The sequence below is a fragment of the Budorcas taxicolor genome, chromosome 1 (assembly GCF_023091745.1).
Source record: "Budorcas taxicolor isolate Tak-1 chromosome 1, Takin1.1, whole genome shotgun sequence".
In the NCBI taxonomy this organism is placed as follows: Eukaryota; Metazoa; Chordata; class Mammalia; order Artiodactyla; family Bovidae; genus Budorcas; species Budorcas taxicolor.
The window spans coordinates 48,830,219-48,854,956 of NC_068910.1; the positions used below are offsets into that span (position 1 = coordinate 48,830,219).

Below are 24,738 nucleotides of genomic sequence, written 5' to 3' on the forward strand. Positions count from 1 at the left end.
GGTACTGGGGATGGGGTTTTGGGGATGAGCATGGTTTTGAAAGGAGGGAGGCCCATCTAGGATGCTTCTGAGATTGGGCCAGGCAGTGGGTGGCTGGCTCGGGGGCCAGCTCACAGGGTACTGCCTCCATTAGCAAGGCTGGTGGTGCTCACAGGTCCAGCTATTTATAGGGGAGTGTTTAGGCAGCTCTCTGCTGCTGCAGGTCTAGCTTTGGAGACACAGTCATACAGCTAAGTGCCGCTCTAAAGGCTACCCTAGGCTGGAAATACTTCCCGAGGCCTCCAAACCCTTTTCTGAGAGCACTGCCTTCAGAGAGCTGGAGGAAGCAGAAGGTCATCATTGGCTATCTAGGAACTGTCCTCATTCCTCGCCACCTCCTCCTCAAAGTATGGGAATTGTGAGGGCTCCCTCTGCAACAATGGACAAGTGGTAAAGTAGGGACCTGGCCTTCTGGAAGAGGGGCCACTGATGTGATGTCCTGGGCTTCAGAGAGAGCAAGCACCTCACTGTGGTCAGGATTCTTGCTCCAGGTCTTCGACAGTGTCCTTCAGGGTCTGGCCACATGTCTCTGTCAGCAGGGCCGAGTAAGCCGGCCCCGATGGGGAGGCTGCCGTAGATGAGCACGAGGAGGGACACGTGATGCTCGCCCAGCAGGATCATGAGTGGCATGAGGATGCCCCTGATCCTTGAAAAGATGTCCACCAGCGCCATGCCCGTCTGCCTGCGGGAAGGCTGGCAGACGCTGAGCGGACCTGGCCTCCCCTGGGTCCACCCCAGCTTCACCCACAGTTCCACCCCAGCTCATGTCCTTGGAAAGCCCCAATGTCTCATCTGGTCTCCCCAGACGTGCGCGGTCCCAGGCTTCCTCAAGTCCACCCAGCCTTCCCGCCCCATCAACCTGCACTTCTCCTGGTCCTACGATGTGGCCTGCTTCTCCCACCTCCAGGCCTTCTGTTTGCCGGCTGCACTCCTGCCCACCTATCGAGTCTCCGATCAAAGGTTGCACCTCCTGACCACCCCCCACTCCCACTGCAGACTTCCTTCTGAGCCATTCATCAAACCTGGACTCACACCGTATTTAGTCCTGACAAGGCCAGGCTATGGCCCCTGATGTATCTGTCCTCCACTGCCCTCCTCTGCACTCCCCTGACCTCATCCAGCCCTGCTGCCCCAGAGCCAGTCCTGTAAGTTCTGTGGGGAACACCAGGGAGGGCAGAAGAGAGATGGTCAAAATGAGGGTCTTGGGAGCAGAGGAGCCAGGGTTGCACCCGCCACCCTTACCTGATGACAGTGGGGAGGAGCTCAGCAGAGTCCACGTAGAAGATGGTAAATCCAGCCACCAAGGCAAACTTCCCCACCAGAGCCAGCACAGTGACCACCACAGGCAGATCTGGTGGAAGCTGCCCATCAGCCACAGGGAGAGTGGCCAGCCCACCCCCTGGGCCCTGTCCCTGCCTCCCAAACTCCTCACCCCTTGTGCACCCAAGCCCCAGAGAAGCCCTCACTCCTGAAAAGGAAACAAGGGGTCTCGGTAGCAGGGGTGGGTGTGGGCAGAGGCCCTGGTATCTGCTGGGATGAAGATGATGGTGATACACGTGAGGCCACCCAGAACCAGGGTCCCCGACTGACTCTACCTGCGGCCCATCCATTCCATTATAAAATGCTGCAGCAGCACCTCGACTGCTCTGAAGATTAACTGTGTCAGGTAGATGTTCAGGCCAAAGTGCCCCACCTTGAGGCCCAGGCCATAGAACATCAGTTCAGTTCAGTTCAGTTCAGTCGCTCAGTCGCGTCCAACTGTTTGCAACCCCATAAATCACAGCATGCCAGGCCTCCCCGTTCACAGAACACCAGGCTGTCCACAAACCTGCAGAGTTCAAGAGTCCCTCTCAGTGCCAGGTGATGAGACCCCATCACACTCAGAAAGAGAGACTGCCTTGGCCAGGAGCCACTACAGGAGACAGAAGCACAGCCAGCAAGCGACCCAGTGGTACCCAGACAGCCACCTCCCACAGAGACATGGCAGCCCTTTAGTTTAGGCCTCAGCGAGGGCTGTGGACCCTGAGTCCACTCACCAGATGTAGAAGAGAATCAGGGTCTCCTTCCGGAGCTGGGGTGTTGGAACAGATCTAGGGCATTCCCTGAGGGGCTGGTCTTCTCTAGGGCCAGCTGGGAGGGATGTGCAGAGTGAGGGGCCAGGCAGGCCGGTCTGTGTGGTCCCATCAGGCAGGGCTGGCCCAGTGCTGCAAGTACCTGGCTCAGGAGCTGGGAGGAGAGTTTGTGCCTGTTGATCAAGGCCACTTTCTGGATCAATTGTTTGGCCTCCTCTCCCCTCCCCCAGGTAAGGAGCCACCGTGCAGATTCTGGCAGGGCCCTGTGGGTCAGGAATGGCTGTGACCTTGGGGCCTGAACTTCCCCGCTGTCCTAGCACACATACACCCTACAGGCCTCACAGACTCCCTCTCCCAGACACCTCTCTGCATGCACCACCAGCCAAGAGGTAGTTTGCCTGGGAAATATCTCCTCACCAGAAGCAGAAGGGCAGAAAGACAGGTGCCGTGCCAGCAATCTGGAAGAGTCTCCAGTTCCGGATGTCGCAGGCAAGTCCTGCAAGAGCCATCTGCCCCAGGGAGAAGGCGCACTGTGCCAGGACCACAGCCTGGATCCTCCACGAGGGCCCCACCCACTCTGTAACTGGAAGCAGGCAGAGGCTGAGGCTGGGCTGGACCCCACCCTGTCACTCCCTGCCATCGTGAGATGCCACCAGGTCAGGGGCTGTGGTCCTGGTCCAGTTCAGGGCGTGCCAGTGCCATCACCTTAGGTGCATGGAGCTGACTGGGCCCCCCAGGCAGTGTGGGAGTGTGGCCACGCAGGCCCCATGCCCTTGCTCTGCAGCTGATGGCTTCAGGGCCCAGATACTCACGTAGGGTGACATTGCTGAAGGTATATCCAGCGACGGCTGTGGCCACAGAAAAGCACAGGACCATGTAGAGCTCAAAGCTGGGCATGAAGGCAGTCCTCATGCCGAGGATGGCGAAGAGGAGCAGCGGCACCAGGAGAGTGGCCTTGTGGCCAATCCTGGGGTTGCAAAGGGGCAGGTAGAGGAGTCAATCTCTCTGAGGGGAAAGAGGAAGGGAGACCCAGCCCCAAGCCCTTTGCTGGGTGCTCTGTCTGTGGGAGGGTGCATGGCCCCAGCTGGGAGTCCCATTGCAGGTAGACAGGGCCTTACCCAGAGACTGGTGAGAGGGGCCCTGGGGAGAACAAAACTCTGGGCCAGGAGCCCAAGAGCATGCTGGGTCGGGGGAACTGGTCAAGGTTCTTAGCAGTCGCAGAGGGGCCCGAAGGTGAGCACCCCAGTGAGGAGCCCAGCCACATACACTGATGTTTCCTTCAGATGCTTCCAACCATAGACCATGTTAAAATGAGGTAGACACAGGCAGATGTGAGCTCAGGGGCAGCTAAGGCTAGTCCTTTTATCAGCTAGACCATGCATGACAAACCTCTCAGGACAGAAGTGGGGCAGGTTCCCAAACTGTGTATCAAGGTACCCCAGGGCACCAGCTTTGTGAACTGAGTGCACGACACGATACTTAGAAGTGTAAGAGGAAATACAGTGACAGTCAACATCTGTTTCATATCAAACTACCAGCTCCGGATGGTTCACGCAATTCTTTTCAGTGATCGGTGTGAAGCTGTGTTTTTGGCAAGTGCTGTGGAAAAAGCAAAAACCACGTGAAACCCACAGGGCTCAAGGACTGCGATGTGTGGTTGCCAATATATCCTATTAGGAAGTAACTGCACTTACCTGAGGATGAAATTCAAATGTTTTCTTTTGTGTATTTTTTTAAACAGCTACTGAGTTATTAGTATATAAATTCTGAAGTTTTGTTTCTGTTTTATTTTTGCTGTTGATGGTTTTTGTTTGTTTGTTTACCCCACTGCACGGCATGAGGCATCTTAGTTCTTCAACCAAGGGTCACATTGGAAGTGCAGAGTCTTGACCACTGGACCGCCGGGGAAGTCCCTCTTCTTAAGTTGTTTGGATCAAATTACTTATTATATGAATCGTCTAGGCATTTTTTTTGGCCTGGAGATACCATATAAAATTATGGATGCACGGTTTGGGAACCCCCGACAGTCACTAACTGCTTCTTCCTGACAAATGGGGCCTCTTCCCTGTAACTACGGCACCCCTGTGACCTGCTTGGGCCTTTCAGACTTTTCCCAACTGACTGCAAAATCCCCCTGAAACTCCCACCATTCTCGGGCAATCAGAATCCTAAGGAGCCCTCACACATCCCTTAAGGAAAGAGATTAGGATGCAGGAACATGAACCCTGCACACACATGGTGATGGAGGGGAGACAGCCTACCTGGAGACTCACAGAACCTGACGGACAGATTGGAAGTCCAAGTGAAGAACATACGGGCGTCCATATAGATCTGTACACACGTCCACTGCATGTGCACACACAACAATGGCATGTGACTGACCCCCGTTTGTGTGCCCCTCAAGGAAGTTCTGTGCCCTCTGCACACCTCTCAGCTCCATACTCAAGTGTGCGCAGGGGGATCATGACAGGTGAGTTCTCCTCCAGAGCTCACGGAGACAACTTCACAATATTAATGTGTGCTGAGTGGTTTCTCTGGATTGGGTACTATGCCAAATGTTTCACATGCATCATCTCACATAATTCTAGCAACAATCCTTGACTTACTATACATAGCTTCAGCAGCTAGTCCTAGGTCCTAGAGTTGGACAGCTGGATGGCAGTGAGTTCAGACATCTTTGCTGCCCTGGACAGGAAGTGAAACTAAGGGAAAGCTAAGGTAATGTTTCCTGAATGAAAGGATGAGTGAATGAAGGAAGGAAGGAACCAATCAATACCTTCAGTTAGCTGAGAAGCCAATCTCCATGAGTTACCTAATCTTTAGCCAAAAATTAACCAATTCAGGAGATAGTATTTTGCTCCTACATCTGTCTTGAAGGACAACTGTTAATTTTGTAAGAGCTTTAAGTGATCATCAAATGATGAATGGATTGCTCCTGAGAGTGAAGTGTGGCAGGACCGGGTACTTGGAACTTGGTGTTCCACCCAGTTCTATCCTGTTTGCTTTTTTGTCTTGCCACCACAGATCGCCTCTGTAGTTAGATATTGTTTAAAATAAAAAATTATGAATAAAGGTCTGCTGAGTCATTCTGTGTGACTTTGTTAGCTGATCTGCTGGTGTCTTGAGTTTCCCATGTACAAATGAAGATGAAACAGGCTCCTTAGTACCACCTGATAGGATAAAAGGAATGAACACGTACAACATAGGTAGCAAAGTGGCTGTGCTAAGTCAGTTCAGCTGAGGCTGTACTAACACAGCTTCGTGAGGCCCAAGAAGCACACAGCTGGTGACATAGGCATCTCGGATACAAGGGGCCTTCATGCTCTGAAGACGCGCGTGCCAAGCCATGGGACTCCACCAAGGCTGCCTCCTCTGCTCAGTGGACACCATTCATTAATCCTATCTTATCAAATTCTCTAACTCCCATGTAGGCTTCTTATTCCCTCTGTTTTGCAGAAGAGAGAGGCCTGGAGAGGTGCCAAGACCAACCCCAGTTCATGTGCTGGTGTCATGTTGCAGATGGAAACGAGACGAAGAGGGCTCCAACTTGGGACACCAGGTGTCAACCTCCCCAGCCCTAATGCCTATGGTGGACAGTTCTGTCTGGGGCCTGCCATGGTGGACTGCAGAATCCCACCCCATTTCTTGGAGCACAACCCATCAAGTCTCATTTCCACTGTTCCAAACCATCAATGGCTCCCACTGGTCTCTGGAAGAAAGTCCCAATTCCTTAGCACTGGTATCTGAGACTCTTTAAGAGTTGGCTCTTGTCTTTTCCCAGTCCTCTTTGTATGTTAGCATTGCTCACACAGGCCAGGGGCTTTCATGCTCCAGACCGTAGAAATGGCTATTCTCTCTGCTCTGCACACCTTCCTTCTGTGGTTCGAGGACAGACCTCACTGTTTTTCCTATTCACTGATGGTCCAGTGACCTCTGTGTTCAGAGGTTTGTGTGAACAGGGCTGGGAGTCATTTTCTCTTTTACCAAGGATGGGCACCCAGGAAATGTTGGACAGGTAGGCTGAGAAGGAGAAATGTACTCTGTCGTTCACGAGCACACAGCTTATACGGAAATGTTTTTTTTTTTCCTTCTCAAATCTGGATTATCTGTATTTCACTTTGCATGTGATGCTGCTGGTTATAAAGGAGACTTGGGATATCAGCTCAGAGAAGTCCCCAGAGTCAGCGTAGCTTGTACTATAGCTTCTACCCCTGCTTGTAGACTGGAAGCCAGGATGGACACCTCACACAAGGTAGCTCCACTCTGGGCCCGAGTTTGAGGTTGTCAAGTAGTTGGAGGCACAAAGTACCCAAAGCGTACATTCACTTGGGAGTTGCAATCCTTGGGAGGGTGGGTCTGTGGAAACATGTCAGGGAAGGGCCAGAGGGCCAAGGTCCAACACCAGGGTCAGCAAAGACTAAGTTGGTGACTGAGGAGAGAGAGGCTCTTAGTCCTTGAGAACATCCCTTTCGTCCCATGAAACCTGCCCACCCCTAGCCCAGGCAAACCAAGTTCCTGACACCACCTTCTTCCTGTTACCAGGCCTTTCTTTTTCTATTCCCTGTCTACGAAGGCTTTCTCCTTTTCCCTATTAACCTTCTTCTGGTCCCTGGGCACCCAGCTCACACACCAACTCCTTCAGGGAGCTGCCTGCCCATTCTCTCCCCAGGAAGAAGCAAATTCTAGCCTCAGAGTTCATTGAGCCTCTGTCCCTCTACTAGGAGTCCAGGTCTTCTCAGAGGTGAATAGGGCGCCTCTGTTCTGATGGTGCCTCTGTTCTGACGGCGCCTCACATACTAACTCAGGAGCTGTTGGTTGGATGACAATTCCATGAACAGTCCAGCAAAGTTTGTGAACAAGAGCTAGGGTTGGCTCTGAGCACTCTGGAAGCCTGCCTGAGCTATAAGGATGGTGACACTTGGCTAGATGGGCAGCGAGTTTATGAGCACCTGTCGAGGCAGACACAGCATCTTAGGATGATGAAGATCAGATCTACCATCGGTGAGACACTGAGGAGATGAAGGAAGGGGCACTGAGGATCAGACAAACCCAGGCTGGGCTAGATCCAGGGGCTAGCGGAGTTCAAGGTGACCTACTCCCCCTGTGAGTGGACTGAGCGGGAGGATCAGGAAGAAGGCAGGAGGACAGACCTCAGGCTGCTGGGTGCCCTGAATGAGTCCCAGGTTCACTGGGAAGCATGTGTGCTGCCCTTGTCAAGTCATCTCCCTATTCTGTGCTCCGCCCTACTGTCTGGGAAGCAACCCTTCCTGCTCTGAGGTGGGTGGAGGGGGAAAGTCTTTCTACTGTTCTGCTGGGGCCCCTCCTAAGAGAACAGAGTTAGCATCAGCAATTGCTCAGGTATGTGTAGGACAAGTCCTAGAGTTCCTCGTAGCCTCCAGCATCTCAGAGGCAGGCAGGCAGGCAGGAAAAGATTGAGAGAGAAAGGCTGAAGGCAGGGACTCCAAGGCAAGCAAGCAGGAAGGTAGACGACTGGGCAGGGAAGGGGTAGGACTGCAAGATTCGTTAAACAAGGAAGACAGGTAAGTGGGCAGACACACAGGGGGTGGACTGGAAGAAAAAGGCAAATGGGAAGGCAGATGCAAACCTAGGAAAGAGAAAGGCATCAGAACAGTTGGACAGGAGCGGCAGGAAAGAAGGCCATGGGGCAGACAGGCAGAGGGGCAGATAAAAACAGAGATGAATGGACAGATGGGCAAACATCCCAGGCAAAGGGAATGGATGGAGAATTAGATGGGCCGGCAGGCAGAGGACAGAAAGCAGAACAGGCGTGACAATGGTCCTTCAGGCCTGGGGTGAAGGGGCAGCTTCAGAGGCAGTCACACCAGAGACTGAGGGCGGGGCAGCAGGCAGAGCGGCTGACTGGCTCAAAACACTTAGAAAGTCAGACTGGCGTGCGGCCTTACCTCATTCTCTACGGACAAGGGCCTGCCTTCGGGATAGACCCAGCCCGCCTCGCAAAGCTGCGTCTCACTGAAGCTGTGGCTGAGGATGTACTCCAGGCTGGCACCGTCGGGGGCAGCTGGAACAAGAGGCAGGGCTCGGGACTGCCTGCAGCATCCAGGGGCAAGCCCAGGGCCAGCTGCTCAGCCGCGCTCAGGTTCAGAGTCTGGTTCCTGACACAGGTCACTGAACAATAGTGGGCCTCGTCCAGGACCATGAAGACCTGGGTGAACATGTAGAAGGCGGTCAGGAAGCTGGGCACACTCAGCAGTATCAGCAGCTGCACCTGGAAGTGACCAAAGCTGCCCAGTTCAGCCAAGACCTGGGCAAAGGGAGCCATGGTCACTGGGCACCAGCTCCTTAGCTGGGGCTACCAGCTAGCTTTGCAGCTCGCTTGGGGTAATGGTGGCAGCTGTGTTAATGTTTAATCCAGCCTTGTGTGGCTCCACCTGTCACACCTCTGCTCCTGAGCTCAGGTCTAGGAATGACAGAATATGATGAAAAAACAGTCCACTCTGGCTTGGAGGATCTGAGGATGTTTGACGGACTGTGGGACAAGGCAATACCGAAGGAACTTCTCAGGCCTAGCACACAGCAGCGCGCTCTAGTCAGATATTTCATGGTGTGCAAGGACCACACTCCTTCTAGCTGCACCATCCTCTACAACTCACTCCAGTGCAAACCCCTCCCATTGTGAAAGAATCCAAATTCTGAGCGTAATTTCAACGCTGCCGGGCAGTTGCTACTCTACTTGACAGAGGGGGACATGGCAGTAGAGCAGCAAGGACCAGACTGCATGTTAACTCGGCCAGGAGTACAACCACCCTGGTCTCATGACCCTGACCTTACTGTCTCCTGCAGGGTCCCTAGCACGTGGTGGTATGCAACACCAGTCATCCCAAGGGTAACAGTAAGGCCAGGAGACCCACCAAGGGCACACATGCCTTTCCCTTCAGCAGCACAGCTAACACGTGCATCTTCATCTCTACCTAATCAAGGAAGAAACCATTAACACCTTCCCACAATAAAAAACAAATGCAGGCGGCCCCAGAGTAGCCCCAACCACCCCAGGCAATCTTGGTGAGCATCAAAGGACAAAGCCCCACCCCAGTTGGGGAGCCCCCATCTGGGGGTCATTCCTATAACCTTGCTGGAGTCTAGGTTAGGACGGGGCACAGCATAGGAGGTGGCAGGTCAGGATTCTTATAGGAACCTCTCACAGATGAATGGCCCCATCTCTTTTCTACCCTGGGGGTCTTACTGCAGGTAGACCCTGGGCTTGGAAGGCATCTAATTATGGGAGGATCAGAATGATGGGGCAAAATAGACCATTAGGGGAAAATACATGCTTGGGTGTCATACTCACATTCACCTATTTGTTTGTGTAGCCCTTGGAAAGTCTGTTTTAAATTATTTTAAGAAAAGAGATGAGCAGAGGTGCAGGGGTAAAGAGAATGTGAGGCAGTAAGGTTGTGCAGAGCACCCCTGGCTATAATGTGCCCGTACCTGTGGCCTGTGATTCAGTCCGTATGAAGGGAGGGTCCAGGCAGGGCAGATGCTGGAGGGCAGAGGCAAGCGTCCACAACCCTGCATAAGAGGACACGTCTCTCTGCCCCCTCCTCCACCCTAAACTTCCCGCCAGGCTCCCCACTGTCGCCAGCCCCACCTCTTGCTTCCTCACCTAGCTCCCTTGCAAGTTCTTGTCCTCAGCACAGCCTTGAATGAACTGCCAAGAAAGCAGATGCTACCAGCTGCCACTACTCACTTCGGGGCTCAGCCTTTGTGGGGGAAACTGAGGTGGAGATAGGAGCAGCCTGTGCTCAGTCATCATCTCTTCTGTCTGATCAGGGAAAGGATTTTGTGGTCCTTTCAGCTCTAAGGCTCCAAAGGGACTGGGGTTAGGAGGTAGCAGTTTGGGCTCCACCAGTGATTCATTGTGATCCGCCGTCTGCCCCTTCTAGCCCTCTGGCCTCAATTTCCGCATTTGTGTAAAAGGAAAGCTCGAACTAGATGGTCTCTAAGGAGTGTTCCATTTCCTAGTGTAGGATTCTAAACTAGAGACAGATAGATGATGAGATGAGGATGCTCTGACACAAGAGTGAGATTCAACCAAAGACCTTCCACAGTTATAACTACAGGTCCCCAAACTCTATCGGTTTCACTGCACTCCCAGTTCCCCCAGTTCTAAGTTTTTGATTACATTACTTATTCTCTTAACCCTGCCCCTCTCCCACCCCAGTCTGCCAAAGGCTCCCCACGATGCTTCAAAGCCCACAGCTGGGAGTCCTCCCAGGAACACTGTAGCCCCAGGGACCTGTGGTCTCGCTGACCTGGGAGGATGAGCTCCCAGATAGCACATGTGCCGCTCTCTGGCGTCTCCAGCAGTCTGGCCACCCTCACTGTCTTCTGGGAGGCTGTGGAGTAGGACAGGACTGCTTCTAGCCCTTACGGGAGAACCTGCAGCCTGTCTCTCTCCTCTTCCTCTCCTTGCATCTGTCTTCAGTCAATGGCACTGCTAAGACCAGAGAGAAGAGCGTTCTGATCACTGGAGTAGCGTAACTTGAACGGATACACAGTCATTGGCAATCATCTGCCCGTGGGGAAGAGGGTGGTGTTTGTACATATGGTGCAGGAGGGGAAAATACTCCCCAGACATCACCGATAGGGATGCACTGGAGGGTGTCTCAAATCTCTTCCAAATTAGAGAATGATTCTGAATATTTACTTGGCTGTGCCATGTCTTGCAGCACACAGCTTTGGTTGCAGCATGTGGGATCTAGGTCCCTGACCAGGGATGGAACCTGGGCCCCTTGCATTAGGAGCTCAGAGTTTTAGCCACTGGACCACCAGGGAAGTGCTAAGAACGACTCTAGTAAATAAAAACATGTGGTAGGAGTTCTGGTTTCCTGTCCAGGATGTAAACAGCTTAGAGTTGTCACTTTGTTTCTGGTAGAAAGCTGGACAAACTGAAAAATCAACAATTCTTTTTAGATCCATCAGAGATGAGGTCACAGGGCAAACTGCTATCCCTCAAATTGGAGCCAGAAAGTTAAATACAGAGAATTATAACTTCTTGGAGCAGAAATCCACAAACTCAGACTCCACAAGAATCAGCACCAAAGTAAGAAAATCTGACTGTAATTGACAGACTGCTTGGAGGCTCAGGGCAGTAAGTCTGAGGACAGTCAACACAGTATTTGAGAACAGAGATGCAGGACTGAGAACATCTGACTTCACTGTGTGGTACTGGCAAAAGATCACACACATAGACCAGCAGAACAGACAGCCCAGAAAAAACAGATTCAACAGATCTTTGACAAAAGATCCCTGGCAATACAATGGAGTAAAGACGGTCTCTTCAACAAACGCTGCTGGGACACCTAGACACAATACAGTGAGTTTGTTTTCTAGTACGAAAGTTGTATTTATATTATAGTCTCTTAAGTGTGCAATAGTGTTCTAAAAAAAATATACATACCTTTATTCAAAAGTACTTTAGGGACTTCCCTAGTGGTCCAGTGGTTAAGTCTTTGCCTTCCAATGCAAGGGGTGTGGGTTTGATCCCTGGTCAGGAAGGTTTAAGATCTCACATGCCCTGAGGCCAAAAAAAAAAAAAAAATCCAAAACCTAAAACAGAAGCTATATTGCAACAAATTCAATAAAGACTTTTAAAAAATGATCCTCATAAAAAAAAAAAATCTTAAAAAAAAGTGGGCAAAAGACCTAACAGACACCTCATCGAAGAGTATTCACAGATGGCAAAGGGGCATAGATACTCAACACAGTCATCAGGGAATCAGAAATGAAAGCGAGACACCACCACACATCTAGTGGAATGGCCCAAACCCCAAACTGTGAAAACGTCCAGTGCCTGTGAGCACGCGCACCAAAAGCGACTCTGTCACTGGTGGGAACGCAAAACGCCATAGCCGCCTGGGATGGTAGGCGGTTTCCTAGAAAAAGACTCCTTTTACCATAAAATCCACCAGGGGGCTCCTTGGTACTTCCTCAACCGAGCTGAAACTCATATACACATATTAACAAAAACATGCACAAAGGTGCTTAGTGCAGTTTTACTCATAACTGTCAAAACTTGCACAGAGCAAGTGAATGGCTTAATAAACCGTGGTATATCCAGACATGGAATACTAGTCAGCACTGAAAGGAAATGAGCCATCAAACCACAAAAAGGCATGGAGAGGCCTTAAATGCATATAACTGTGTGAAAAAAACCTGTTCTGAAGAGGCTGCATACTTGTAGGACAGGAAGACTATTCTCTGTGAGATCATAACGATGGGTACATATTATCCATTTGTCCAAACCCATAAAATACACAACAGCAAGAGAACTGGAAGGTATACTATGGATTTTGGGTGATAACGAAGAGCCAACGTAAGCTTACCAATTCAACACATGTACCACTCTGCGGCAGGATGCTGACAGTGGGAGAGGCTGTGCCTGCATGGGGCCACGGGGTATATGGAAATGCTGTATAATTTCTGCTCAGTTTTTCTGTGAAATTAAACTACTCTGAAAGAGAAAAGTCTACTTTAAAAAAACAAAACTACAAAACGTGTAGGGTAGGTGAGCTGATCCACAGGAGGAATCCATGAACTGTGGTGCTGAGCATTGCTAACACGGGTAGGCAGAGGTGAGGAACCTGGCTTCTGGACAAGACCTGATCCTGCTAAAGATGATGGGCAAGTGGAGAGGCTTTGTTTACTCTTGCCCCTGCCCTGACCCCCACATACACCATGGTCACTTCTGAGTAGTCAGCACCTCCTCCTCTGTATCCACAACCCGTTTACCTTAAAAGGAAATTCAATCAGCTGTGATACCATCAATTCCCAAGGTCCCAGGACCTGAGCCCTGAATTACCAGGACCTACCCCAAAGCAGTCCTGTCAAGGCTCAAACACCACCTCTGGGGCAGGAGTTACTTACCCAGCAGGCGAAGAAGGGCTGAGAAATGGGAACAAGTTCAGCCTTGCTCTGAACTTTCCAAAAGGGACTCCCAAGGACTTGAATCTGGTATTTTTAGCTTGCCCAATAAGCATGGGCAGAGGTAAACAGAAAAGGTCAAAGAGAGGAGTTCTTTATGCCACCCTAACAAATTTCCCTGAGCAGATCGCTCTCTCTGGGGATTTCAGCTTCCCTACTTGTACAATGGCTTTACGTTGTTTATTAATACACCTTTTCACTTCCTGCTGCTCCCATCAACAGTCACCAAAGTGAAGCATCCTTACACCACCACAGACAATTTATTCTTTATTGATTAAAAATGAATGAAACATGCAGCAAAGTACAAAGTCCAAAAAAAAAGGGGGGGGGGAGGGGAAGTCAAATATTTTACATCTTCCATAATCTAGCATATGTCATAAGGAGGAACCTCCATTTATTGATACACCATTATTCTGTCCTCCAGATTATTAAGAGTGTCAGCTGGCTCTAGGATTTGGTTCACAACTTAAGCAAAAAATCCCAAACAAATCCATGAATCATTTAGAAAGACCATACGTTTTACAAATAGCATTGGCACATGTTACCTTGTGCTAAGTTAGTCCCTACCCCAGGACCCAGGAGATCCTAGGGATCTAGGGAGAGAGGTGTATCCTGGACCGCCACTCCCAGGAAGGAGCGAGACTGCTCACTAGGTCCCGTGCTGTCTCACCGGCGAAGTTTCTGTTCACTCATTTCTTTTCAGCATCACTGCGCATGCCAGCAAAGGGAGTCCACCATACATCATGCAGAGGAACTTACACGTCCTGGGGCTTGGTGTCTGGCTCCTAACTCCCAGCAGGGCAAAAGAGGAATGGAAAAGAAAGAGAAAGCCCCAGCCCACTTCAGTTCAAAGGTCATGCCTGTCCCACTGTAGCTCACAGGTAATGGCCAGCAGGAGAAACTGAACAAGGAGATGGGCTGCTGCTTACTTCCAGCCTGGGCTTTTGATCACCTCCAAATAAAACTAGAATAGAGTGATGCCACTACCCTCTGGATTCAGAAATAAGCAGACTATGAAGGGCTTACTTGAAACGAAAATACAGACTCTAAGGTAAGCCCTAGTCTTGTGCCAAAGGGGACACTACATCTTTTCCATAAACTTTTTCCTACCTTCCTGTCCTTTCCCCCTCAACTCTCTTCTAAGAAAAGAAAAAAGAAAAGCTAAGTATCTGTCCATCAAGCTGATCAATCTTCTGTCTCCAGGCTCAACAGGCTCCCTCCTTTCACCAATCCTGCCAGGACTCTGGCATCTGATCCTCTGATCTACTTTCTTCTCAACCCTCTCACCCCAAACCATCCCCTCCCTTCCTCTCCAACACCCACCCCTTTCCCAACATGCCTTTGTATCCAGGGCCAGTGAAGAAAGCCCAAGGTTAAAACTACGAGCTCAGAATGAAATTAAAACTGTAACAAGTTAGTTGTGGGGAAAGCTTTCAGAGGTGCTCCAAAATAAAACTAGGTAAAGCAATCTTGTTATTCACAGACCAACAAAGATAGAAAGGGATCAACTGATTCTGTAAGAGGCAGCTCTCCTCTTTCCATGGGGTCAAAGCCCATGTTTTTGTGTTGTTTTAAGGCCAGATTGAGGATCTCTTTCATTTGTAAAACTTGTTAGGGATAATCTGCAGTTAGATAAAGGCTGACTGTGAAACAGTAGGAAAAAAAAAATCAACCCCACTGGTGATTCACATATTGCATTACGAGTGCTCTTTTTTAAACCTAAAGAATAATTTATATTATTTCTGTAGAAAATCAAATGAACACTGTCTACTCATAAATCCTAAAAGTCACGGCACATGTGGTTTCACGTTCCATCTTGGGTCAGGTTCAGCACACAGAAGTGCGGAGCCCCTCCTAAGGGTCAGTGCAGGAGAGGGGTCAGAAGGCAGGCCTCTTTGGCCTAGGGCAAGTCTCCTTTATTGCTGTAGAAATCTCAGCCTTGCATTTCCTCATGACTCGGAGGCCAGGCAAATTGATTTTCATGGGAGGATCAAGGAGCAGTTTTTCTTCAGTTGTTTAAGATTTGAAATAAATACTTCCACACTGATATGAGTTATGATTCTTTCCTGTTCAAAACACCACTGCTGGGGTAACTCTTGTTTATAAGCCGTTACGTGATTTTTTCCCCTAAAAACAGTCCAAAGTTCCGCTTTGAAGGGTCCGATGGCTGAAGTTCGATTACAGTCAGATGTTTTGCACCAGCTGAAGTTAAGGCGAGCAACCCTTTCTGGAGCAAGTAATGAAGAGGGGTGCCTGAGAGCAGCTTCAGCAAAACGCTTAGAAACATCATCAACAAAACAAGAACATAGTTTAGGTTGCCTCCTTCTGAGGCTGTGCTTTTTCCTAACGAAGGTTGCTAGAATTCATATCAGATACAAAACAAAAAAAAAAATCACTAAACTAAATTCTCTGGGCTCCAGCTGAACAATCAACTTTTAATTGCTACTTCAGTGGTAAAGAGATATCCCAAGATGCCCACGTCCCGTCCGGTGTGGGAGAACAAGCAGGATGAGGAAGCCCAACAGAGCTGCTACTTTCCACCCAGCGCCATCACTGGAGTAAGGCAAGATGAGCTGACAGACCTCCCTCCTGGGCCTTGAGGCACCCGGGCCACTTCTTAGATGGAGGAAGACAGGGGATGCGTGCAGTAAGTTTACTAACGGAACTCTTTAAAAGGGATGCTGGCCACTGGTGATCCAACTTTTCTTTCCCTGTGGGAAAAAGCAGGGATGATGGCAGGAAAAACATAAAAGAAAGACCTCTAAAGCTCCTAGCTGGGAGGTTTGTTGCTGGGTTCTTTGGCAGTACTGGGTTTAGGCCAACAGAAGCAACAGAGACACGAATGTGTGGAATCTCCTTCGGCTGCCTCTTCCAGGGCTGTGTTTTAGCTGATGCTGAGCTGGGCAAATCCTATTAGTTTACCATCATCAGGAATATCTGAGCCTTCGACACCGGATGCCTAAGAACCAAACAAAATGAGAAGCTGTGGTTATTCACAAAACAAAACTGCAGGTAATAATTAAAACTTACATGGGGATTGTGGGAGAGAGGGAAGCTGGGGAAAGGTCCCTGGGATACAAACAGGAGGCAGATAAAGGTGCAGGTGGAGTCTAGGTACAAAGGGGGAATCAGCCTGACAATCTGTTTTGAGAATAAACAGTTGAGGGCCTCGGGTAGGAGGCTTCCTGGAAGGGAGGGGGGAAGGGAGGCCAATGAAGAGAGACATCAGCCCAGGACATGGGGAGGCTAAACAATCACCAGACTTGATTATTCTCATCACTCAGGGAATATGGAAGCTGGTCTGCAGAGGCTGCTGGTATGTAAAAGTGAGACAGTTTAACAAGAAAAGAAGGGATGAATACCAGTTTGAAGGTGACAGATCGATTTGACTGGGGTTCTTCCACAATCTTCTGCAAATTAGCTGCCACTATAATCATAAAAACAATGAGAATTTATGTAAATCCACATTTTAACCATATGTTAACAACTTAAACCGTAGTTCACAATCTCCTACATACAATCCAAATGTAAGCAGAAAGGTAAATCGCTCCCTAAACAAGAGGTGTTTTAAAATACAAGTCCAAGTAGCACAAATAAATCTTACCATTGTCAAATTAACTTTCTTTTTTTTTTTTTTAAAGTTTATTTTGCTTTATTGTATTTATTCACCTCTTCTGACTGCACTGTGCGGCATGTGGGATCTCAGTTCCCAGGCCAGGGCTTGAACCCTTGCTCCCTGCAGCAGCAGTGCAGAGTCTTAACCACCGGACCACCAGGGAAGTCCCCAGATTAACTTTCTTTAAGATGCCGTATTAACTAAGGAACAACACTCTAGTTTAAGAGATAGGACTTGCCTATTCACGGGCCAGAAAGCCCTAGAATAGGAATCAGCCAACTATGTGTAAAAATGACAGAGACACGTGTACCCCAATGTTCATCGCAGCACTGTTTTTAATAGCCAGGACATGGAAGCAACCTAGATGTCCATCGGCAGACGAATGGATTAGAAAGCTGTGGTACATATACACAAAGGAATATTACTCAGCTATTAAAAAGAATGCATTTGAATCAGTTCTAATGAGGTGGATGAAACTGGAGCCTATTATACAGAGTAAAGTAAGCCAGAAAGAAAAACACCAATACAGTATACTAACGCATATATATGGAATTTAGAAAGATGGTAACAATGACCCTATATGTGAGACAGCAAAAGATACACAGATGTTAAGAACAGACTTTTGGACTTTGTGGGAGAAGGGGAGAGTGGGATGATTTGAGAGAATAGCACTGAAACATGTATATTATCATATGTGAAATAGATGGCCAGTCCAGGTTCGATGCATGAGACAGGGTGCCCAGGGCTGGTGCACTGGGATGACCCTGAGGGATGGGATGGGGAGGGAGGTGGGTTCAGGATGGGGAACACATGTACACCCATGGCTGACTCATGCCAATGTATGGCAAAAACCGCTACCATACTGTAAAGTAATCATGGTTCACAAGGCCTAAGCTATTTATTACCTAGCCCTTTAAAAGTCTGCTGACTTGTCCTACATCATAGTCTTTTCCTTCAGAAACATGTACCGTGGCCTGACTGTGCCTGTTCTTACTTCCTGCCTTTTTTAGGACTAAATCTGTGATGATTTTTTTCTTACCTCTTGGCTGCCCAAGGAGAGAGTGCATCCTCCATAATGGATTAGATATGGCCAAGCTTACTCTAACTTGTGACTTCTGTCATCATTTCTATGATCTCCCAGAGACCTGGATAAGCTTTCACTCACTATCATTGGGGGTAACAAAGCAAATTCAGAAGTGAGATTTTTCTTTTTTGTAGGAAGGAACTATCCCCCAACACCTCCTATTTCAACAAAGCCAAGAACCATTCCTAGATCCATTTGACCTATTCAGTAGAATCAAGGCCTCATTTTCTATATCCTAAGGATATAGGCAGAGAGACAAGGGCACAAGGGCAAAGCACAAAGTAGTTACCTATGACTAAATCCCTTCCATCGACGAGGCCGGCAGAAATGAGCTCCTGAGAGACACCCTCTGCTGTATCTGCAAAGACAAAGAAGAAAGTGCTCCATTTTCTTGTGCATGCATGTCCCTGCTAACTTTCAAAGCAGGTGCCGGCACGGCCAGACTAAAGCTCGCTGCTAAATCCAGAGACCCAAGGTGGTGGTGGGGGGGGGTGGGGGGTGCCTTCTTCCACACAAAGATTTTTCCGACCACTAGGATTACCTCAAGTGAGGGGACTATCAGAGGTCGAGCTAGAGGACGGAACCTGGATCCATCAACCAGATGGCAAGTATCAGCTCAGTGTAAAGATAACATTCTAATGATGGCATGCCTTAGACGGGATCTTGCCTTTGTCAGCAGAGCGCCTGACAGTGATGCTGCAGGAGAAACTGCTAGGCTGAAGGCAACCTTGGACCCAGCCCTGTGAGCTTGGGGACGGGACGGCGTGTGGCACATCTCCTGGGATAGTAACACAGAATGATTCAGTCCCAATTAAATCTTTTTTTTTTGGCCAGACTGAGAGGTTTGTGGGTTCTTATTTCCCTGACCAGGGACTGAATGTGTGCCCCTGGGGGTAAAAGTGTTGAATCTGAACCACTGGATCACTAGGATATTCCCTTCAATTAAACCTCAAGAAAACAAATTTTAATCACTTTTCTTTGGGGATCACACTCCTAGTTTTTTTTTTAATTTTTTTTTTTTCCCCTAAAATGACTTTCTTCTGTATTCTGCTAGGCTTTCCTTCACACCCAGTCATCCCAGGTTTTACTATCTGAGTACATACAGCCTGTGGGCATACAACTAGAAACTAAACAGAGGAGGAGAGAGGCCCATCAATTAACCTCGTCTCTAACTGACTCCTTCCCAAGGCCTGAGCACTAAGGCCTCAGAGGGAACGAGGGGGCCTCTGGGGAGGGGCTGTGCCGAGGACCAGTGATGTGACTGAGGACCTTAAAGAGTGACTCTGTCTGGCTTTAGGACAGAAATCAGATACATCTCTGTACATGTGCATTTGTCCTCACGTTCTCGGCACTTCAGTGAGCTGCTCATGAGACCGAGGCAGCGGACAGACTGAGCCTGGCACACAGGACAGATACCCAATAGCTGTGAGCCATTTTGCAAATACGAGTTCTGAGTAACAAAGGTAAGAAAGAAAATTATAAACCTTGTCCCTGGGAGAAGTTCATGGACAGAAACTATGCGTGACGGGGCTCGGCTTCAGCTGGGAGGGAGGGGACTGGAAGCCTTGCTGTTTCCTTACTGTCAAGTACAAACATGCTCAGTAATAAGAGACGGAACTCGGCACACTGGCGGATCCGAGTCTGAAGTCCAACTACACCTCTTCTCAGCTGTGGGAACTGTAACCAGTTACTTTACTCTCTCTAAACCTCAATTTCATCATCTGTGCAATGGGGACAACCACCTTTCCTGAGGGGCCATTTTGAAAATCTAATGAGATGCTGCTTAGTAGAGCGTCTGCCACAGTAAACTGGAGCTACATACACTACTGCTTGTGCTATGCTTTCTAAATTAGGCAGCTGTGCAGCAAAAACAAAAAGCTGCGTTTCTAGTTTATTCACACGTACCCTCAACCTTTAGGCCAGGAACATTTTTATCACCCTTTAAGAGGAAAATATACCTCAAGGACAGAAAATTCACACACATTTTCTTCAAATGACAAATGAGCGGTTATTTTGTTTTCAATGTTTTGATTTTGATGCCTCACCTCTCCCAGGAGTAAATTCAAATCGAATATCATTTAGTTCTTTTTTTGAATTCCTATGAAAAAAAACAAAATGTGCAAAATAAATTTCTGAATTTATACATTCAGAGTCTGCCTACATGTACCAGGAAAGCTATGCCAAGAGAAAGATCTTTCTGTCTCAAAGACCAGATGATCTGTCCTAATGAGCTCACACCGAGGGCTCAGAGCAAATGACTCAGAGTGATCATTTATTAATAGCTGTTCTACAACTCGTTTAATCTATGTCCTTCACTGGTCAATACACGCCCACTCTCATCCTTACACCCAACAAGATGACCTATTAAACTAAGAGGAATCTACGGAAGAGCACAGGGAGGTGTGACTAAAATGACAGAGGCGGCTCTTTTCTTCCTTATCTCCACTCCTGCCCCCCACAGCCCTCTGCTGAGGACAGCCCCTTGCCCACTACTAGGGATCAGTCTGAGCAGACTCATAGAATGAAATACGTGATGTGCCCTCAATTCCACAGGGGTTCAGAGGAGTAGGATAAAGAATATACAGATTGGGATAATGAGGAGAAACTTTAGAAATACTAGTAGTTTTTTTAGATAGGATGTAATGGAGAATTCCAGGGATGGGGGAGCCTGGTGGGCTGCCGTCTGTGGGGTTGCATGGAGTCGGACACGACTGAAGTGACTTAGCAATAGCAATGGACAGGAAGGCTTTGGGAATGGAGAGAAGACGGGGACAGGAATGGGGTCCATACTGGCAGAAGAGTTAGTAGAAGGCTCCAGAGATTAAAATGTGACTGACAAGGGATAGTTACAGTGATCGCTCACCACACCAAGTACTGAGATTAACCAAGCTCCCTGGAGGTTCTGATTAAAGATGGAGAAATTAGAATACCATGTATAAAGGCAGACGTGCCTGATCACTTAGGACCCAAATCCATTTTATCTAAATGATGTGGAGGGCTTAGGTCTATCTGACACATGCTTGATGCTACTGAAATCGTGCTTAAAGCACAGCTCCCCAAATCCAGCACAACCTGCCCAACAGGGATTTTCTCCCTCTCACTGCCTCTCTGCACTTGTCTACATGGACTTATACTTCGCTGCATATCTACTACTAAAACTTGCTTTTAGCTATGCTAGTTCAGTTAAGTACATAATAAAAATCAACTTCTAACAGACTTGATTATTGCATTTCATTTTCTCCTTTCTCAGTATCTTAGCACAATAGCTAATAGTGCTGTACTTAGTCTGCTTAATATGTAATTGTTCAATCTATTCTTTCTGAAAGATGAGTAAAATTAAGGTCAAATGTTCAGTATCACTTTTGTGATGTGACTGTAATGCCAAGTACAAACACCTTCAAAGATAACAATATGCTAAACTGAACTTCAAAATCTTCATCAATGAGAATAAGACTCCAGTCTCCTCTTCCATAAACAAGTCTGGAATACAGTCCATTAAAAACCACCCTTCAAAAAGCTAACTGCACCACTTACAAGCATCCTCTCCCCTTCTGAAGCATATGTCAAGTAATATTTCATACTCTCTATTAACTGATCTAAGATTTTAAAACAAAATTTTTAAAACAGACACGTAGTATTCTTTGTACACAATTAAAATAGGATGAAATTACCAAGACACTGTATGATTCAGAACTATTTGGGTCCCGGTAAAGAAAAGGTAGCCAAATCTGCTTTCTTCAGGTTTATGGCATAATTTCATTGCTCCTAGTGGTAAAATCAAAACATTTTCCAAAGGGACAATTAACAGAGTTTGGGACTGACATGGACATACTGCTATATTTAAAATGGATAACCAACAAGGACTTATTGTATAGCATAGGGAACTCTGTTCAATGTCATGTAGCAGCCTGCATGGGAGAGGGTGGTTTGGGGAAAGAGCATGTCCATGTATACATATGGCTGAGTCCCTTTGCTGTTCATCTGAAATTATCACAACATTGTTAATTGGCTATATACCCCAATACAAAAAAAGTTCAAAAAAATAAATAAAAATCTGAATTTTAACCACCTCTCCAAAAAATAAATAACTAGTTCAAAAAACCCCCAGAACATTCCCCAAATAGGACTTGCTGCCTCTGCTCTAATTATGGTCATACTGAGATGACTAGGAATTCACATGTGGAAAGAGGAATGAGTCAATGGTAACTCAGATCCTCACACTACTGCTATTATATCTGAGGGAAATAATACACCCGAGAGCAAACACACACAGTTCTATCCAGTTACTCTCAGGCATGCACTATGAGAAGGAGGAGTAACTTCCAAAGAGAAATCAGCACATTCAGAGTATTCAGAAAAGAACAACAACAAAATGTCTTACTTACCGTAATCTTAGTACTAGACTGATTGGGATCTTGGTTTCTTGTGAACCTGCTCCTGAAGACAGAGCCTAAAAAGCATTGAAAGGTATAAAGTCATTGCCTGGAGTACTGAGTGTGGTGATGACTGATGCTCGTCTAAGAGATGAATCGTCCACGTGGCAGCAATTTTCTTCATCTCCAGGTGTGGGCATCCTAGTCCCCAGGACTCCCTGCTGTGGGAGGACATGCACCCTAAGGCAGCAGCAATAGCTGAATGTCAGTCTGAGTCAAACACAATTGGAAAGATCATTGTCAAACCTACATGAAATGCCATACACAGTCACATTTCAATTTTGTGTTTTTCAGACCTCTGTTCCCCTCTGTAAGAGTGAAGAACAAGACACTGGATTTTCCCTTTAAAAAACCTGCCATTGGCCACACATCTGTAGTAAGGCCTAAACTGGCTGCTGCTCAGGAAACCACCCAACCTGGAGGTTCCAGATCTTTAATCCTCTGAAAACCATAGAGCTGTCCCTTGCTTACTGGAGGATGTACATTCTATTTAGGCTGTTTATAAAATGAATCCAATCTTTTCATCAGTTTTCATAAGATGACTATCTCCTTTCCCATATGATGGGCAGAAATGGAAAGCTTAGGCAAAGGAAAGGTTAAATGTAGTCAGGACTCTAGTCTGGAAGCACTCAGAGCAGTGGTCTCCAAAGGCAGAGTACTGCTGGGATGCAGATGAAAACATCTGACCTTCTATTTTTATTTTTTCCTACCTGAATTTTAGGAAAAAACAAAATAAAAACACTGCTACTGTTTAATAAACACGTGGACTCTGAACTGGTACTCTCACCATGGAGCACAGGCGTATGTTGCAGACAGTGCTGTGCTTTCCCAGGGGAAGAGTGGTGGCTGCACAGCAGCAGCGGGGCGGTTCTCCGGGGGCCTTCACTCCCTCAGCACCCGCAGCGCCTTCTGATTCAATAAGGTCATGTGCGCCTGACTGGGTGGATTCACACATCACTTTATGGCATTTTAATAAAATCAACCCCACAAAACTGACAGGTATCTTAAAAAGCACAGCGCAGGAAAACCACGGTTTGGAGACAGTATTAACAAAGACGACAGAAGAGCTGGCAGTGCTCCTCAGTGGCAGCTGCATTCTAACCTTGAGCAGAATAAGGATATAACAAAAAGCTGACAAGACAGGGGAGCCCTTCTCATTCGGTCCACTGTCCAAGTAGCAGACACTGTTACGAGAAGGTCTCGCCATGACAGTGTGCAAGCGTCTTGCCCAGCCTCCTGTGGCACTCCTGGAGCTCTCTAGGTGGTCCCTCAGGTGTGCAAGGCCGAGCAGTGGCATATCCTGTGAGTGGCTCCCTTTGGGGGTGGGGGCAGGCATTGAGACCGGAAGACAGGAAGGAAGCTGACAAGAAATTTCAATCCCCCAAACTATTGCTGTTTGGGATATTTCCATCATTAACTTATTCTGGTGCTCAAAAAACGAACCGTGTGATCCTTGCTAAACTCTCTTATCTGCATACATGTGAAACTGTGAGAACAGAATTTCTAACTTGTCTCAAAATCTACCAGGACATCATCCTTAGTGCACAAGGCGGTGTTGCACGCCAGCCTCCGCCTTCTTCCTCCACCCAGAAGGCTGACCATGGAAGAAAGCGGGCCCTGCTGTACCTGAGCTGCTATCGCTGGCTCTGCAGTGGGTGGCAGGGAGACTTGAGTGGGTTGCGCAGCCGTCGGCCCTGCTGGCTGAGGTAGATGAGCAGAAACCTGTTCTGGAACTTGGAGTAAAGTACCCACAGGATCAGTTGTGGAAAATAGCTGTAACAAAACACAAGCAGCGCTGTGTAAGCTTAGAGGAGAGGGAGGTGGGCCTGCTGATGGGCAAGCAGTGTAGGAGGGGCAACCTTTTCAAAGCAGTTCTTATGTATGAACTGGCCCATCTCTGCAACCTCATACACCTCTTTCAAATGGAAGTCAAATATGTCTATGCTTTTCTGTTTTTAAGAACTTTTGAGGTGTAAATTTCAGTCAGTTCAGTCGCTCAGTTGTGTCCGACTCTTTGTGACCCCATGAACCACAGCATGTCAGGCCTCCCTGTCCATCACCAACTCCCGGAGTCCAACCAAACCCATGTCCATCGAGTCGGTGATGCCATCCAGCCATCTCACCCTCTGTCGTCCCCTTCTCCTCCTGCCCTCAATCTTTCCCAGCATCAGTGTCTTTTCAAATGAGTCAGCTCTCCACATCAGGTGGCCAAAGTATTGAAGTTTCAGCTTCAACATCAATCCTACCAATGAACACCCAGGACTGATCTCCTTTAAGATGGACTGGTTGGATCTCGTTCCAGTCCAAGGGACTCTCAAGAGTCTTCTTCAACACCGCAGTTCAAAAGCATCAATTCTTCGGCGCTCAGGTTTCTTTATAGTCCAACTCTCACATCCATAAATGACCACTGGAAAAACCATAGCCTTGACTGGACGGACCTTTGTTGACAAAGTCATGTCTCTGCTTTTTAATATGCTGTCTAGGTTGGTCATAACTTAACTTCCAAGGAGTAAGCGTCTTTTCATTTCATGG

At 48.0% G+C, this 24,738-nt stretch overlaps 2 protein-coding genes across 4 annotated transcripts in view; both read right to left on the reverse strand.

The window, feature by feature from the left end:
* Positions 1-512: 512 nt before the first annotated feature.
* On the reverse strand, positions 513-8,412 carry SLC22A13 (solute carrier family 22 member 13). The gene is given in 12 exon segments (XM_052644450.1): positions 513-582; positions 584-721; positions 1,282-1,393; positions 1,570-1,760; positions 2,064-2,112; positions 2,115-2,169; positions 2,254-2,374; positions 2,529-2,694; positions 2,924-3,081; positions 3,327-3,421; positions 8,036-8,142; positions 8,145-8,412. Coding segments are annotated over 12 exon segments (1,530 nt in total).
* A 4,915-nt stretch (positions 8,413-13,327) lies between these two features.
* OXSR1 (oxidative stress responsive kinase 1) overlaps positions 13,328-24,738 on the reverse strand; it is an 84,839-nt gene continuing 73,428 nt past the window's right edge. For 2 of the 3 annotated variants that reach the window (XM_052641532.1, XM_052641524.1), the window contains exons 13-18: positions 23,833-23,979; positions 22,159-22,223; positions 19,819-19,871; positions 18,063-18,131; positions 16,436-16,500; positions 13,328-16,032 (exon numbers count right to left, since the gene is read on the reverse strand). In XM_052641532.1, coding sequence (XP_052497492.1) covers positions 15,958-16,032; positions 16,436-16,500; positions 18,063-18,131; positions 19,819-19,871; positions 22,159-22,223; positions 23,833-23,979 — 474 coding nt within the window. In that variant the 3' untranslated portion in view covers positions 13,328-15,957. Of the gene's footprint in view, positions 16,033-16,435; positions 16,501-18,062; positions 18,132-19,818; positions 19,872-22,158; positions 22,224-22,287; positions 22,387-23,832; positions 23,980-24,738 lie in introns of those variants that run through there. The other variant, XM_052641539.1, reaches the window with a different exon arrangement.